Source organism: Eublepharis macularius, chromosome 8, assembly GCF_028583425.1.
Source record: "Eublepharis macularius isolate TG4126 chromosome 8, MPM_Emac_v1.0, whole genome shotgun sequence".
Classification (NCBI taxonomy): Eukaryota; Metazoa; Chordata; class Lepidosauria; order Squamata; family Eublepharidae; genus Eublepharis; species Eublepharis macularius.
The window spans coordinates 43,193,859-43,209,456 of NC_072797.1; the positions used below are offsets into that span (position 1 = coordinate 43,193,859).

Genomic DNA, 15,598 nt, shown 5'->3' on the forward strand with positions numbered 1-15,598 from the left:
TCCTAGGGGCCAATTTTATGAGCCCCCAAAGAAGGTGCCCCCGGCCACTCTCCATTATTCCCTATGGGGAAAACTATATAGGGAATATCTAAGGAGCTGGGGATGGCATTTTTCAACCAAACTCCACCAAATTTGCAGGGGCCCCACCTCGACTGTTTGCTAAAGACCCCCCAAGTTTCAGGAAGTTAGACACTGGGGGCCAGTTCTGTGGGCCCCCAAAGAAGGTGCCCCCAGGCACTCCATTGTTTCCTATGGGAAAAAAGTCAAAGCTGACTCCCACTGCAGAAACAATCTAAGCTAAGGCTACCATGGCTAAGACACACTTCCAAATGCAAGCTGAGATCATCTGAGAGAAAGCCTAAAAGAACCAAGCAGAATTTATTTTATGAAATCCCCACCCCCAAACCAAATTGAACCAAGGGGACTGTAACGAAATGGTTCCAGGGGTGAAATGAGTGCCCGTTGCTGTTAATCTGTCTTTAAAGAAAGGGGAGGAAATGTTCCCCCTGAGGGTTGATGGGCTGTGGGGCCAAGGAGAGGCCTGCAGGAGTCTTGGTGTGGGATGCCCTTCTTCCTGGACTACAACTCCCAGCTGTCCCGGGCCAGGAAAGTGCAGGAAAAATAAGGGGTGAGGCCGGAATTGAGAGACTCAGCCGATCCTGAGGGGGAAAATGTCAGTTAGTCTCCTTCTTGGTGAGGCTCCTGCTGCTGGGTGAAACCCAGGTGCCTAGGCCCTAAATGTGGAGGGCCTGGGAGGCAGCAGAAAGGAAATAAAAGGCAGCAGAAAGGAAATAAAAGGGAGTCGCCTTCTTGGTTGAAGAAGGAGAGGCTCCTGCTGCTGGGTGAAACCTGGTTGCCTAGGCCCTAAATGTGGAGGGTCTGGGAGGCAGCAGAAAGGAAGTAAAGGGCGAACCTTCCCTCAGACCACCACCCCCTTAAGGTAGAGTAGGGAACAGTGTGGTAGGGAAAGCAGACAGCGGTTCTCTTCAGTTTGATTTTCTGCCCTATGAGTTCTGAACAGGGGCAGGGGTCTACCCCTATGTGTTGTGCCTTTACCTGCTTTGTATATAGTGCTCTGTATATAGTTATTAAATTATACTTTTTTGGAATATAAAGGACCTTGTGGTGCTCTGACTACGTAAGCTCCCCCACTTGGCACGCTACTGGAAGGGAGGGAGCCCAGGAGAACTGATCAGGCCAGACCTTGGTGGGTTGCCAATTCTCCAGGGCCCACCCAAAGATTGGGGAATTCACTTCCCAGTAGGGAAATTCAGCCAGAGGGGTCTCACTGCCCCTCAGTCAGGCGGTGTACAATTCAGTGAGTGGTGGCAGCGACAAAGAAGGTGAGCCACGCCCACTAGGGATGGTGGGAGGTGGATAGCGGGGCTAGCAGGCCATTGACGGCGGCTCAGTTGCCCAGACTGAGAGCCAGCGCCCGTTCCACCACATTTATGAAATCCCCACCCCCAAACCAAATTGAACCAAGGGGACCAACATCACATTAGAGAATCACAGACATTCCACCCAACCAAACTGAAGCCAGGGACACTGTTGCAACTTAACCCAACAGAAACAGTATCATTCACAGCAGCCAGGCGACTGGGTTCAGCTAGGGAGAGCGGAACACCACAGAACAGAACCAACAGTCCCCAGCCACAAGCTCAAGGCATTCCCTTGCTTCAATATGGGGGATGGGGGTGGCATTCCCAGATAGTCCCAGATTGATTTTCCTATAGGAAACAATGGCCAAATTTTACCAAATTTCTGCTACGTTACCAAACTGAACAAGAGAATCAATTCTGTATTCAGGGTATTGCCAGTTCGAATTTACAGCATTTTATTTTTGTGCACACACCTAAAAATTGCACATGCCAAAATAAACCCCTCAGAATATTCCATTTTTTCCCATTAGAAGTCAGTAGCTGGAATTATACTAACAAAGCCAGTGGCCTGGCCTTTTCCTTCCATTGCAGTTGTGCATTTCCCCTGTGAACATAGGGCCTGGCTTATAACTAGAGATGGGCACGATCCGCATTACAAACGAAATACAGTGATTAAAACACCAGGGTAGTAGATCATGGAGTGTACAAAGAATTTTGAGGACTTTGGTAAAGTGTTAAATCAATACCAAATATTCTTACAATCCAGAAATTGCTGGCAGTTCAGAAAAGAGAATCGATTGCATTACACAGGAAAACTGACTTTCTTCCAACATGGATTAGTTTAATCTCTAAGATTTTATACATAAGATTCTAGTTGTTTGAAAGGACTGGTCAGATTCCAAGTCATGGTTCTTTATATTCCTTTTTGTTTTTTTAGTTTGTTCAATGGGCAATATGATTATATTTCTTCATATATAACGTAGGACAGCACAATGTCTTTCTGAGGCCAGTCTTCTTTGGGGGTTTACTGTACTTTTTAATTTTGGTCAAATCAACTAGCATAAGTTGTGGCCTTAAATCTCATGAGATGATTCCTGTTTTTCAGAATATACCCATGTCTCCATTTGATTGATTTGATTGTTGGCCATTGCTAATGAGACTAAGAACAATGTGGTACTGTGGGAAGGGAAGACAGTAAAACCCCCATTATCAAAATTTGTCATTATCCAGATTTCTTGTTTGTCTTTTATATGTCAGCATAATCCTATGTGAACGTTACTCTCGTTCTTTTTATCTGAATTGCAGATTGCATTTTAAATTGGTTTGCCAGCCAGCCATCAACTCATTGTTGTGTTTTTTTTGCTTTTATCTAATGTCTCCAGACCAGCAATTTCCCCCTAGCCTCCCTATCCTAAGCCATTGCAACTGTCCTGTGAGGAACTAACTGTACAGCTGGTTTTCCTTTTGCCCTAGAAAAACAAGCTAAACAATAGTAATGTTAGGTCTGGGGTACCTTTAGTTTGCAAATGTTCTCTGATGCACCTCCTCTTTCTCTCATCTAGGGTTGCCGTATTCATTTGGTTGCTTAATTTGTGTAGAGCACACAATGATAATTATGCAAATTAAGCATATTAATTAGTGTATTATATAACAATTTCTTTGCATCCCCTTCTATTAAATACCACAAAAGGTTGTGCTAACTATGCAATGCATTGTTCTCAGGTCTGGTCTGGGGCTGTCAACCAGGAGTTCTTAGGTAAAACTGATTCACAGGTATTCAGGGACCTGATTTGGACAGGGATCGTAACTAGGGGTGTGCAAGGAAAAAAAATCAGATTTCCTGCTTGGGAATTTCCAAACGGGGGGAAAAGACAGAAATAAGCAATTTCTGAAGCAGCAAGCCACTTTGGAAATTGCTTATTGACTGGCTTCAGTATGCTCCATAAAGATTTGGAGCACCCCGAAAAGCTTTTAAACTTCCAGCCCATGCACTTACTTCACCCGATGGGGGGAGGAGGGGGTTCCCAACGGGTAAAAAAAACAGCGGGGCAGGAAGTTTAAACCTACACTTTTCTAGTCGCTCGCAAGCAGCTAGAAAAGTGTAAGTTTAAAAACCAATCCTCACTCACTTGGTGCAGTGAGTAGGAATCCCCTGGCCCCTTCTGCAGCGGGCGAAGGAAGCGACGGGGCTGTAGGCTTAAGCCTGCAGCCCCACCACAAAGCACTCACTTGGCCCAGTGCAGAAGGCCCAGGGAATTGCCTAGCCCTTGTGCTGCGGGCAAAGGGAAGCAGCAGGGCTGTAGGCTTAAGCCTGAAGTCCTGGGTGCTTTATTTGCCCGCTGTGGGAGGGGCCAGGGAATCCCCTGCCCCTTTCACAGTGCGCAAAGGATGCGACGGGACTGCAAGCTTCATCCTGCAGCCCCGCCATGGAGCGCTTACTTGGCCCGCTGTGCAAAGGGCCAGGGAATCCCCCGACCCCTTCCAGAACGGACAAAGGAAGCGATGGGGCTGTAGGTATCAGCCTGCAGCCCCACCGGAGTGCTCAATTTGCCTGCTGCGCAAGGGGCCAGGGAATTGTCCGACCCCTTGCGCAGCAGGCAAAGGATGCGATGGGGCTACAGGCTTTATCTTGTAGCCCCACGACAAAGCGCTTAATTCGCCTGCTGCACAAGGAGCCTGGGGTTCCTCCGACCCCTTCCACAGTGGGTGTAGGACGCGACGGGGCTGCAGGCTTTATCCTGCATTTTAAGCCCCAAATCAGCTGCTTGGCAGCAAGTTCCCTGCCAGGCAGCCGAGTCTAGCCGGCAGGGTTAAAATGCCCCTTTCTGTGCCTCTGCACAGCCGGCTTGACTAACTCCTTGCCAAGCAGCTGATTCGGGGGTAAAATGCCCCTTTCCGTGCCAGTGTGCAGCACCATGGAAGGGGCATTTTAACCCTGCCGGCTTGACTCAGCTATCTGGCAGGGAACTCCCCGTCAAGCAGCTGATTCAGGGATTAAAATGCCCCTGATGCTGTGCAGTGTCATGGAAAGGGGCATTTTAACCCCTTGACCCGAAACTTTCCAAAGCGATACAAATCGCCTTGGGAATCTTTGATTTGGGGTTTGCGAAATGGTCCCGGCATGCTGGGGCCGATTTGGAAATCCTGAATCTTTGCGAATCGGGTCTGATTCGGGTATTTTTCACGAATCAGAAACCTGAATCACACACCCCAATCGTAACATGTGGGAATGGAAAGAATATCAGCTTCCTAGAGGTGTTGCAGATCAGGACAAAGGTGTGGGGGGCAGGCATGGCTTAAGCCCTTGCACATCATGCTCCCAATCCAGATTGTGCCACCACATATCTGGGAATCTAAATATTACCAGAACAATCCTAGGACACATCTGCTTGATAGATCCTAGGTCAAACATGGGAATACACTTTTGTGTAATTGGACCCCGAAACTACAGCAAAGCTTGTCTGCCAAAGAGAAAAATAAGGTAGTGCGGTCTCTGATTTTGTGGCTATGGTAGTACACTGCTCTGTATATATTCAATCAATGAACAAGTAGAAGTTCGCATGTAGAAGTTACTTGTTTTTCTTCCCACGTCTGGAACCATTTACTGTTAAATACCACCACCACCCCAAAAAAAACCCTCCCAAACCCTTTGTTTGTAATATTTATTGTTAGCAGAAATGTCCTCATAGGTAAAATATCTACACGCAAATAAACCTTGAATCTTGGGAGATAATATTTTTCCTTAAAATGTTTCCTGAGGCAGACATGGGGATACACTTTTGTGTAATCAGACCCTGAGACAACAGCAAAGCTTTTCTGCAGGAGAGAAAAATAAGGCCATATGCCTTGTGGAGTCTGATTTTGTGGCTACGGTAGTACCCTGCTTGGTATATATTCAATCAATGTACAAGTAGAAGTTCGCATGTAGGAGTTACTTGTTTTTCTTCCCAAGTTGAACCTTTTACAGTTAAATACTAAAAAAGCCCTCACAAAACTCTTAGTTTGTAATATTTATTGTTAGCAGAAATGGAAAGTCCTTGTAGGTGAAATATCTACACACAATTAAGCCTTGAATTTTGGGAGAGAATATTTTTCCTTAAAATGTTTTGAGAGGAGAAAGGTCATGTGAAAGGTTGGGCTCATTACACGGTCTCCATCCACTATGTAATACCGCCCTTTTGATTTGCAAGTGTACTTTTGAAAAGTGTTTTCAGGTCTCACAAAGATAAAGATCTCTTTCTTTTTTGCTGCTGTCAGCCTTATAGATAGATCTGGGGAAGGCACTGATAAATGCTACCCTTTTATAATTTTAGAGAATGGTTCAATTTTGATTACACCATTGCTGTGTCTTGGAATAATACAGAAATTCAAATTCACAAGAGGACATGAGTTATTTTACTTTAAAATTACTTCTAAAAAACAGTTAAAGCCAAAATATCAGAAAACACGAAGCTACCAACTGCCACTGCAGGCTCCAAAGTAGCAACTTATAGCAATAGAGAAACAAAGCCTGTCAGTCATAGACCTAGATTCTTCACTGGCTAGAACGGAGGGATGATGGAACTGACCATTTCCCTCTAGATAAATTAGAAGGTAAAACGTGCAGTTTTCTACCTGTCTCTGAATACAGAAGGTGTCAGGCTATGGATGACAGGATATAGTAGATCTCTTTACCATTGCAACAAGAAGTCCAAGCTCTTGGTTAAATGGTTTTATTCAGAAATCCAATCATTTCCATATATATGTCCATAGAATTACTCAGAAGCAAGGAAGCATCTAAGCAGTACACATTCCCTTGACAGGAGTAGAAACTTGAAGAAAGTACAGCTCTAAATACCCAATCATTTCCCTCCTTCCACCTAGACCACGGGTTTGCGCGGGAAATGGTCTGGGAATCTCCTCCAGGGTTTATGCATCAGCCTAGACAGGACAAAAGGCATACGATTTGCAAAATGGATGTAGGGGTAGAGTGGAAGAGTCTTACTCAGTTCCAGAGGACATGTGTTCCATGCAGAAGGTCCTAGGTTCAGTCCCCGACATCTCCTGTTGAAGGATCTCTGAGTGGAGCCATTAGGGGAAGAGTCTCTCCTGTTCGAGATCCAAGAGACTTCCTGCCATCCTGAGCAAGCGGTACAGAGTTAGGCGGAGGAATGGTCTGACTTGAGCTGTGGCATCTTTGTACGTTGGGTTCTTCAACGCATGTTCGCATGGTGTGTTTAGGGCCTGTTGGTTTTTAAATGTTTGTATTGTTCGAAGAAAGAAAGTGACCATGCTTGTGTCTGGGAAAGGGCAGGACTGGTGACTGAAGACAATCCACAACCAGGCACATCATTCACTGAAGTGACATTTTATATTTTTAGTGGGAAGAAGAGAGAGATCTTGGAGCATCCCTGTTGTTATCAGGACTGAAGCAGACCAACACAGTTGGCTTCAGCTCTCAGTTGTACGGTTATGCACTTCTCGGTAAGTTGGAAGCGTTTCATTGCAAGCTCTCTTCCTTACAGCTTCATATGTTTAGGTAGGTGGATTGGCTAAATTAAATGGCTAAGATAGCTTTCTACATCCTACAAAACTAAAATTAACATAACATATGGTATTAACATACAATCCAAATAAATGACTCCCATCTACTAGTATACTTTCATCTGGGATTGAGAGCTGCTGTACATCATGACTGGAAGAGGGGGACCTGTGCATATAACATTCCTGCAACCTACTGTTGAGTTCCAAATCTGCTTGAGACAGACCTATGCTTGAGGCTGAGAATTCCATGCATGGAAGTATTTTTCTTCCTTTAAATAAAAATTGTGCTTGGCGGTTCCCAATTCTACCTGGGCCTAGAGTACACACGCATGCATGCATGTTGGTGTGTGTTGTTCTCCCTCCTCCCCAGGCTATTTTCCCAATCTGAAATGGCTCTGGGGAGCATAACCCTCCCTTCCCCTAATGCTACAGTCCCAGTCAGAACTGGGGCCTTCATTTTCAAAGGGGGAAAACCCTGCTGAGGACTCTCTTTGTGGACTCCTAGCATCACATGTAGCTGAGACCTTGACGTGCAGTGTCTGAAGCTCCCCGTTTTAGTATTTGGGGGAGGGGGGGATTTTTAGAATAGTTTCACCCAGTTCTAGGCTACCTACCAATTCTGTGCTAGTTTTGTCCTCCCTCTTTATTAGATGTTAACTGGCAAGTAACCTTCAGCTGTGGGACAATTCAGGCACAAAGGATTTGACCTCTCTGCGTGTCTCACAGTTTGTTAGGGAAAACTCACAAAGGTAGTAAGACACCCAACCTGACAGAACAAGGATGTTGATTTTGATCCTGTGTGACTGTAAGACAACACTGCAGATCCGTGGGAATAAAGAGCTGTAAACTAATGGACATCTCATTTCCCTCAGAACTGTTGGTGTGCGCTTCACTTAATATACTGATACATACGTACATCCTCCCCCCTTGGGTCAGCATTTTGTGTCTGTACATGGCCTGAATTATTTGGGAAGGCATTGTACTTAGCAAACTGGTTTACTGCCATGTGGGAGTGACCCTCCTGACATTGGCATTCCGTGGATCAAAAGCTATTTTCTGCTATGTCACACATTTTGCAGTCTTGCCAACTTTAATGGAGTAGACCTCTGCAAGAGTGAAAGATGTCTGTGGCACAGACCAGCTCGGAGCAACTTAGCAGTTTATATTTAGCCACAACCCAACAAGTTTTGTTTGTGCACACATGATTGTGGCTCTCTTAGCCTCCCTGCATGGGGAAGAGAGACATTGTGTCGCTCTGCTAGATGTGCTGTTGTGATTAATGTAGACAGCTAAAGGTGATACAAACTCCAGGAAGGCCACATCAGAAATCGTTATTATCAAATGTCTGTTTTTACCAGGATGAGAAGAGTTAAGAACGGGATCCTGCTAATAAAGAGTTTGTAATCAACTGAGTGGTCAGGATTAGAACCCTAGGTATACTTAACGGGCTATAATTTTCATATGTACGAAGCATTTTCCACATAGAAAGCCACACGGCCTCTGCAAGTGGATGATGTGCGTACTGTGCAGTTCATGCTCTGGGAAAGCAAGTAAATATGAAGGAGCCCTTTGTCACTACAGTCGTAGCAGAACTCATGAAACCATAAGTTAACCTCAAGAAAAAATGATGCCCATATGTAAATTAATTCTGAGTTACTCAGATATTGGCTTGGAGCCACTGGAACTTTTCCATGGCTAGCAGATTTCTACCCTGGAGTGCAATTTCCATGCTTCCCCTGCAGTCCAAAATATACCCCAAAATGCTTGTTCTTCTAGGAGCCACATGGGAGAGGGCATTGCGGGCTGCAGCAGGAGGGGGCAGTAGTAAGTAAGGTGCAGTAGGTGGGTGGGATTATGCCAGATAATGGAAATACTATATTTTTAAAAACACCGTTTTTTAAACAATTTAAGCCTGTGGTAAGAGACAAGCAGCCAATCTATTGAAAAGTTAGTCCATTGCAGGTGTGACATACATCTGGAGAGAAGTAAATACTGCAGCAATATTGTATTGGGAAAAACAGGAATTCTCCTTGAGTCAATAGGTGCTTTTAAGGCACTACATTTTTGCACAAAAAAAAAGAGGGGAGTTAGATTCAGTTGGAAACAGGGTGGATTTTGATAAGTGCAAACTGGAGCAGCCTGGTAATTGAAGATCATTGTTGAGTTCTCCAACTGATAACTGGCATGTTAAGAAACACCTGATTTTACAGGAAAGGTGTTTTTACAGTCTCCACAAGAAGATATAGGTGGCAAGCTAAAAAAAAATTCAGAGGATGGGGACGTTGCTTCCAGGATGAAATTTACTTTCTCATTTTAAACAACCGTCACACTCTTAATTTTGTATTTAACAACAGGAAAAGTGGAGCTGTGCAAGGGAATACGAGCTGTATACCACCAAATGCCACTCATGTGGACCCCAGATTATCTGAACAGAGCCTTGCAAGTGATGGAGAGCGTGGCGTTACTTCCTGAGGATGTAAAGCTCTGTAAGGAAGCTGTAAGTGGAAAAACGGTTGGGCAGAGGACTGTTTGGCAAAGCAGAGCCTCACACCTCCTCGGGAATAGTATGGGTTGTTCATCTGAGCAGGCCAGCAACAGGTGGCAGAGGAATTCAATACTGGCCTCTTTCAACATTGCTGCTGTTGGCCCTCTCATTGTATTGAACAATGTGCTTGTAATTCAGTAGTGTCGGAAGTGTTTTTCTTTCTAATTTCCAGATGGTGTTTCCTGACATAGGGGACCCTCCTTCTGCTTTTTGAAGCTAGATATGATGGGCAGAATAGCTGCGGTACTCCAAAATATAAATAGGAGTCTTCTGACACTTTAAAGACTAACCATTTCAGTTTTAATCCAATAAAATTTATGCTAGAATGTCTTAGTCAACAGCAGCAATAAATAGACAGAAATTCTTGTGGCACTTTAAAGACTGACTTGGCCTATCCCTCTAGTCAAATCCCAGTTTAATGGCCATGGATCCTCAGCTGCTACTTTTCTCTTGGCGTTTTTGATACACTGAATAATCAATTCTTCTCCTTGGTAGAATGGAACCTTCTGTCATGCTCTTAATACTTAGCCCCACCGAGCAATTGTGAATGACCCATGGATGCAGAAGAACAGAAAGTGCAAGTATCTCGCACAGTGCCCCAGCGCAGACTTAGTCAGCTGCCTGTTTTCAACAGCAGAGAGTAGATGATTAGGCAAGATGAGCTCATGATACAATTTATCAAAACAGAAATTCAGTTGCCACTTGCATTTCCTCAGCATACCGTAATCTCTTCCTATACACATAATTGCTGTGGAATAGTTGAGCAACTTTCAGCAAGAGCCATTGCAACCCATATAAAGCCAATAACAAAATCAATAGTCATTTCAGATTCCTTCCTTCAAATTCCTTCTCCCACAAAGTTCAATCAGCATGCAAGTCTTTTTTTTAAAAACTTTACTCTTAAATCCCAGTCTTTTATCTCACAGCATTAATCGAATAATCCACTGTCAATAATTAAATCATTTGTGCTTTAAAAAAGTCTTTATGAACTTATTCTATGATGGAACAGTCGCAAAGACAAAGAGCAATTTTTCTGCACTGAAGGGTGGTGGGAAATACTGAACAGACTTTAAAATCTTGAGCTCTGAAAAACAATCAGTTGTGGTTGTTTGCTGGCTAGCAATGTCTTTGGCCATTTTGCCTCAGTGCATTCAAACACTGAATCAGGTTTATGTATAGACTTTATTTCTAGACTTTATGTTCAGAAATGTCATTTCTTTAAAATGGCAGTCTGTATTCTCACATTTTTAACATGGATCCACAGACTTCAAAGAGATGCCCACAGGGGCTTCCAGTCAATCACCTTTTTAGACAAAAAGGATGTTGCTCTGTGATTTTGTCAAACCACTTTCTTACAAGTACACATTTCTGTTCCCCAGACTGATGTTCTGGCAGCCATTTTACAGCCTGTAGTGGAGACATCTGAAGAACAAACAAAGACGTTAGCGGAAACACCAAAGCAAGCACAGTCGGAAGAAACAGAGAAGCTTCGACTGCCTGAGTACCTCAGTCGATTCAAGGTATACCGTTTTCCCAGGCATTTGCTGATTAAAGTCATTTTCCATTGTCCCCAGTAAAGAGTATGCACACTTCTCATTTACTCCAAAACGTTGGTGTCTCCCAGTGAGGCAACCTGGCCTTTTAAACATTGTCATTGAATTTTACACTTCAAATAGGAAATTGGGTTTTGAAAAACAAGCTCAAGGCCTCTTGTCTGTTGCCTGGCTGCTGGAATGTTATTTTTGCTTTTCAGACATCAGCAACGATAAGTCAAGTGCCTTGCTAAGTGAAGTGGCGTGTCGTTCTGGATCAGTTACTTGCCCTTGCGCCATCTCTTGATTGTTTAGGCGCATTCAGTTGTCAAGCTGAAATGACTATAACGTAGTTTAGATTCATTTGAACACAGACAACCATTTACCAAATGATAACATATCAAGGTGGTTATGCAACCATAAATAAACCTAAACATTTAACTGTGACAATTTCGCAGTCTTGAGGTCTCTGATACCTTTTAAGTGTGCAGATGTATCTGTTTGAATGAAAGGTGCAAAAAAGGAAATCAGCTCCATTCTTTTGTCAGAATTCTCTTCAGGTCAGGTAATGGAAAAGTATGAGTTCGACCCTGCAGATCTGTTCCACTAATGGCAGCAGTTTCCTCCCATGTGAGGAGCCATCTGCTGATACAACAGTAACAAATGCACTGAATTCAACCTAGTGAGCAGTAGTTGTTTAATACCATGTTAAAATGTTGCTTACCATTGGCCAGTGGCAAAGTTGTCATTGAAGTCTGCATTTGTTAAACTCGACATCTGCTCTGTAGATCTAGGTTCAATATTTAGGTTCTCTTATTTGCTTGCTTTCAGTGATAGTAGCACCAGCTCTTCTCACCTCCATAGCTGCCCCTTTCCTTTAAAATTAACTGGGGGTGGTGATGATGGGAAGATAAAATAGAGGAGAACAATGTAAATTGCCTTATGTCTATATTAGGAAGAAAGGTGGGGGTATAAATGTAAATAAATAAACAAGAAGGGCTGCTGCGGCCTGGGCTCGCCTGGACCACAAGTTTGACCTGATGTATGCCAAGCGTGCCTTTGTCCACTGGTACGTAGGGGAGGGGATGGAGGAAGGAGAGTTCTCGGAGGCTCGGGAGGACATGGCTACCCTCGAGAAGGATTACGAGGAGGTTGGAGTGGATTCTGTTGAAGGAGAAGGAGAGGAGGAAGGAGAAGAATATTAAATCTTCTGTCCTATGTCCCTCTGCTGCATGGCTCATCTCCATGATTTTCTCAGCTTGACACACTTGGCTTGTTAGTTAACTGAGGTGGTGTTCCTATGAAAGAGTGCAGCAGCCTTCGCTAGGATATCTTGCCATTCTGCTATGTGATCATGTCAATTTTCCATGTCTTTGTAAACGTATCATCATGTCTGTGAAATAAATGGCTTTAAAAACAAAAACAAAAACAAAAAAAGAAGGGCTGCTGCTGCAACAGGTATTTTTGATAGGCAACAGAAGCAAGTCTGTGGCCGGGACTTTTGGGAAATTTCCCATTTTGCCCAGGTCTTGGTTCCACGGTGCTGTTACCTAAGGAAGGAAGGCATATCTGCCTTTGTAATAATGTAGAGCATTGTGATAATGTAGGCTTTAGCTCTGCAGTGGAGCTTGCCCCAGTGTGTCATGGTGACCACCAGTGTATTTCTTGGTACTCACTATATTTCTACCCCAAAAGCAAAGGGCTGACCCCCCCCTTCTTCTGTTAAGGTTTTGCTGGCCACTTTGAACAAATCCTTGTTTGAAAAAGCAAGATTTATATTTATTGTGATTTATATTTGTTTTATTTGTTTATTGAAGTAAATTGATCTAAGTGACTTCCAAAAATACCAATACCCTTCAACTTGCACCAGAATGCTTTCACTCTGGCCACACCCAGATTTTAATACCTGTGAATGGAAAAAAGAAAAAATACGTAGCTGAGTACTGTAGCTGGCAAGTGTTCCCCCAACAATTCTCCAACTAATTTTGTCTAATCCATAGTTCTCCCAATTAGGTCAGCTGTGTCTTTATTTTGAATAAAGAAGGTAGTATGAGGGCTCCTTTCTGGCAAGTAAGCAAAGAATAACAAAATAGATGTGATGGAAGCTGCTGTCTGGATGTTCTTTCTGTCCTTGTGTATCTCTCTTTGGAAATGGAGACTTCTCCATTAGAGCAATTAATTTGCCTTTTGTCTGGGGAACATCTAGCTGTCCTGTAAAACTTCCATAACCACAAATGGCCCTGCATCTTAAAGCACTTAAGTGAATTAATATTTTTTATGATTCATTGGGGTGTGTCACAAGAAATACTGCATTGTATACATGATAAGATATATTACCCAGCAGTCTGCTCCAATCCTGCCTAGTTGGGATAGGAGACACACACACACCTCTCGCATCAGTAGAATTAAAGTGATTACAGGATCTCTGTACATGGAGCTGAAGTAAGACCATGCGAGCTATTAGAAGAAAGGCCATAAGAATATGTTCTGGGCAAGAGCTGCAGGGGCTCATGGGAACTATTTAGTATGCCATTAGCCCAAGCCTATTTAAATGATACCCATCTATTGGAAGTAGAAACAGCTCAGGGTGGAACCTGGTCAGCACTAGGTTGGGAGGAAGGGAAAGAGCCCTAAAATGTTAAGACTGCCAGCAAGTCATTCATCATTTCTTAGCATCAAGAATTTTCCTTAATGGAATTCCTTGTTCATTGCGCAAGCTCAGTCTATCCCAGCACTTAGCTGAATTAAAAATTGATTCTTTTTTATCTCTGCTTTATTATTATTATTTAATAATCATAATCTAGCCTATAATTTGTGTCCATTTGGAACGGATGGTTTTTTTACAGTAGCAAAATGAATGCTAGATTGTGCCAAATTCTCGAATTTCAGATTCCAGTCCCAGTGGAAAGATCCTCCAGGCGAGGCAAGTGGGTTGTTGCTGTGACAGGGTGTCTGCTGTTCCTCCACTCCCTCTTTTTCTTTTCATTCCCTGTCATGACAGGATCTGCACGCTAAACTGCAGTCGCTTGGCAAGCTGGTCTCTGAAAACTTGTTGACATTGACCACACAACTTGTTGAGAAAAAGCAGCCCGGATTTGAAGAGGAAGACCTTGCAAAATATGAGCAGAAGCTGAACGAGTGGGAGCAGGAGCGAGCGCTTCTCATGGAAAGGGAGAGAGAAATGAGAGAAAAGGCCCGGCAGGAGCTCGAAGCCCGGAAAGCAGCAAACGCCTCCCTTTAACATTACCTGTTGGATAGACTTCTGTTAATGCTTCCCTTTCTCCCAGCTGTAAAATGAAGAATGTGCTATTATGAAGGCTGCCGAGTAGCCCTGTTGGGATATGGCCATGACTATCTTGCAGATTAAATATGTCTGGATCCCCCTTGCAAGAGTATTCATTTTCTCCCATTTTTAGCCTATACTTAAGATTGCTTCCTTTTGTGTGTGTTGTGCCTGGAGCAAAGATCTGTCTTCTAATAGAATACTTCATTTCTAAAACTTGCTTGGAGAGACAATGCAAAATGCTATTGCCACTGTATTTACTATCATGCTCTATTTTTGAAAAGTTACTGCCAGTAATTCACATCTTGCCTAGTAATATTTTAGGTGATCTCCCCATCTCTTCCCCCCTCCCCCAAGTTTAGGGGCTCACAAGTAGTTATGGCTGTTAACTTCGATAACTAGAAATAGAATCTGCTTATTTAGAGTCAATGTACTTTGATTTAAAGGCTCTCCCTATCAGGCCCTGTTAGAAAACCTTTCCAAGGGCATCTGGCTGGCCGCTGTTGTGGAGAAAATGCTGGCCTGAATAGACCTTTAGTTTCGTCTGATGTGCAGGATTTATGTTCTTTCACAGCAGACCTAAGCAGAAGCTTCCAAATTATGTGCATTGCGATACACCTGCAGATCAGTTTCTGCCATTTCCTTGGATGCTTTCCCTTCTGCTTTGGCTGCCCTTTCCAGCTGACACTCCAATTTCTCTGAAACAAAAACATATGGTAATCTTGTACAGGTCTTATCTTGATACACATACTCAAAACATTTTTTACATTAGAAGAGCGGCTTGGCTGTTGCATCTTAATTCTCCTATTATGGGAGGCACTGTGGTGCAATGGTGAGTAGAGATGGGCACAAACCAGGAAAAAAATGAACCATGCGGTTCATGGTTCGTCACATTTCATGAACTTTCACAAACCTGCCCCGGTTCATGAATCAGTTCATTTTGGTTCGTGAAAATGTCACTTCTGGCCCAGCAAATCACCACTTCCAGGACAGCAGAAGGTCACTTCTGGGTCAGCAGAAGGTCTGCAAGAAGTCCATCCCCTGTTGCCTAGGAAACTGATTGATCGGCGCCAGGCTGACTGCTGTGATGAACTGGAAAACGAACCAAATGAACCAATTAATGGCAGTTCGTCAGAAATGGGATCTGACGAACCGCTGGTTCACAAACCACGAACCGACCTGGTTCATCATGAATTTTGGTTCGTGTTTCAGTTCATGCCCATCTCTAGTGGTGAGTGTTGGAGTAGGCATTGGGAAACCTGGGTTCAAAGCCCCAATCTACCATGAAATTTGTTGGGTTACCTTGGGCCAGATACACACTCTTAGGAGAGCC

The 15,598-nt window shown here is 43.7% G+C and overlaps 1 protein-coding gene across 1 annotated transcript in view; it reads left to right on the forward strand.

Annotated features, from left to right (window-relative positions):
- Positions 1-14,359, forward strand: part of MRPS27 (mitochondrial ribosomal protein S27) — a 78,094-nt gene extending 63,735 nt beyond the window's left edge. The window contains exons 8-11 of the mRNA XM_054986776.1: positions 6,743-6,845; positions 9,260-9,402; positions 10,830-10,970; positions 13,984-14,359. Of these exons, the coding sequence (XP_054842751.1) occupies positions 6,743-6,845; positions 9,260-9,402; positions 10,830-10,970; positions 13,984-14,223 (627 nt within the window). The 3' untranslated portion in view covers positions 14,224-14,359. The remainder of the gene's footprint in view (positions 1-6,742; positions 6,846-9,259; positions 9,403-10,829; positions 10,971-13,983) is intronic.
- The last annotated feature ends 1,239 nt before the right edge of the window (positions 14,360-15,598 follow it).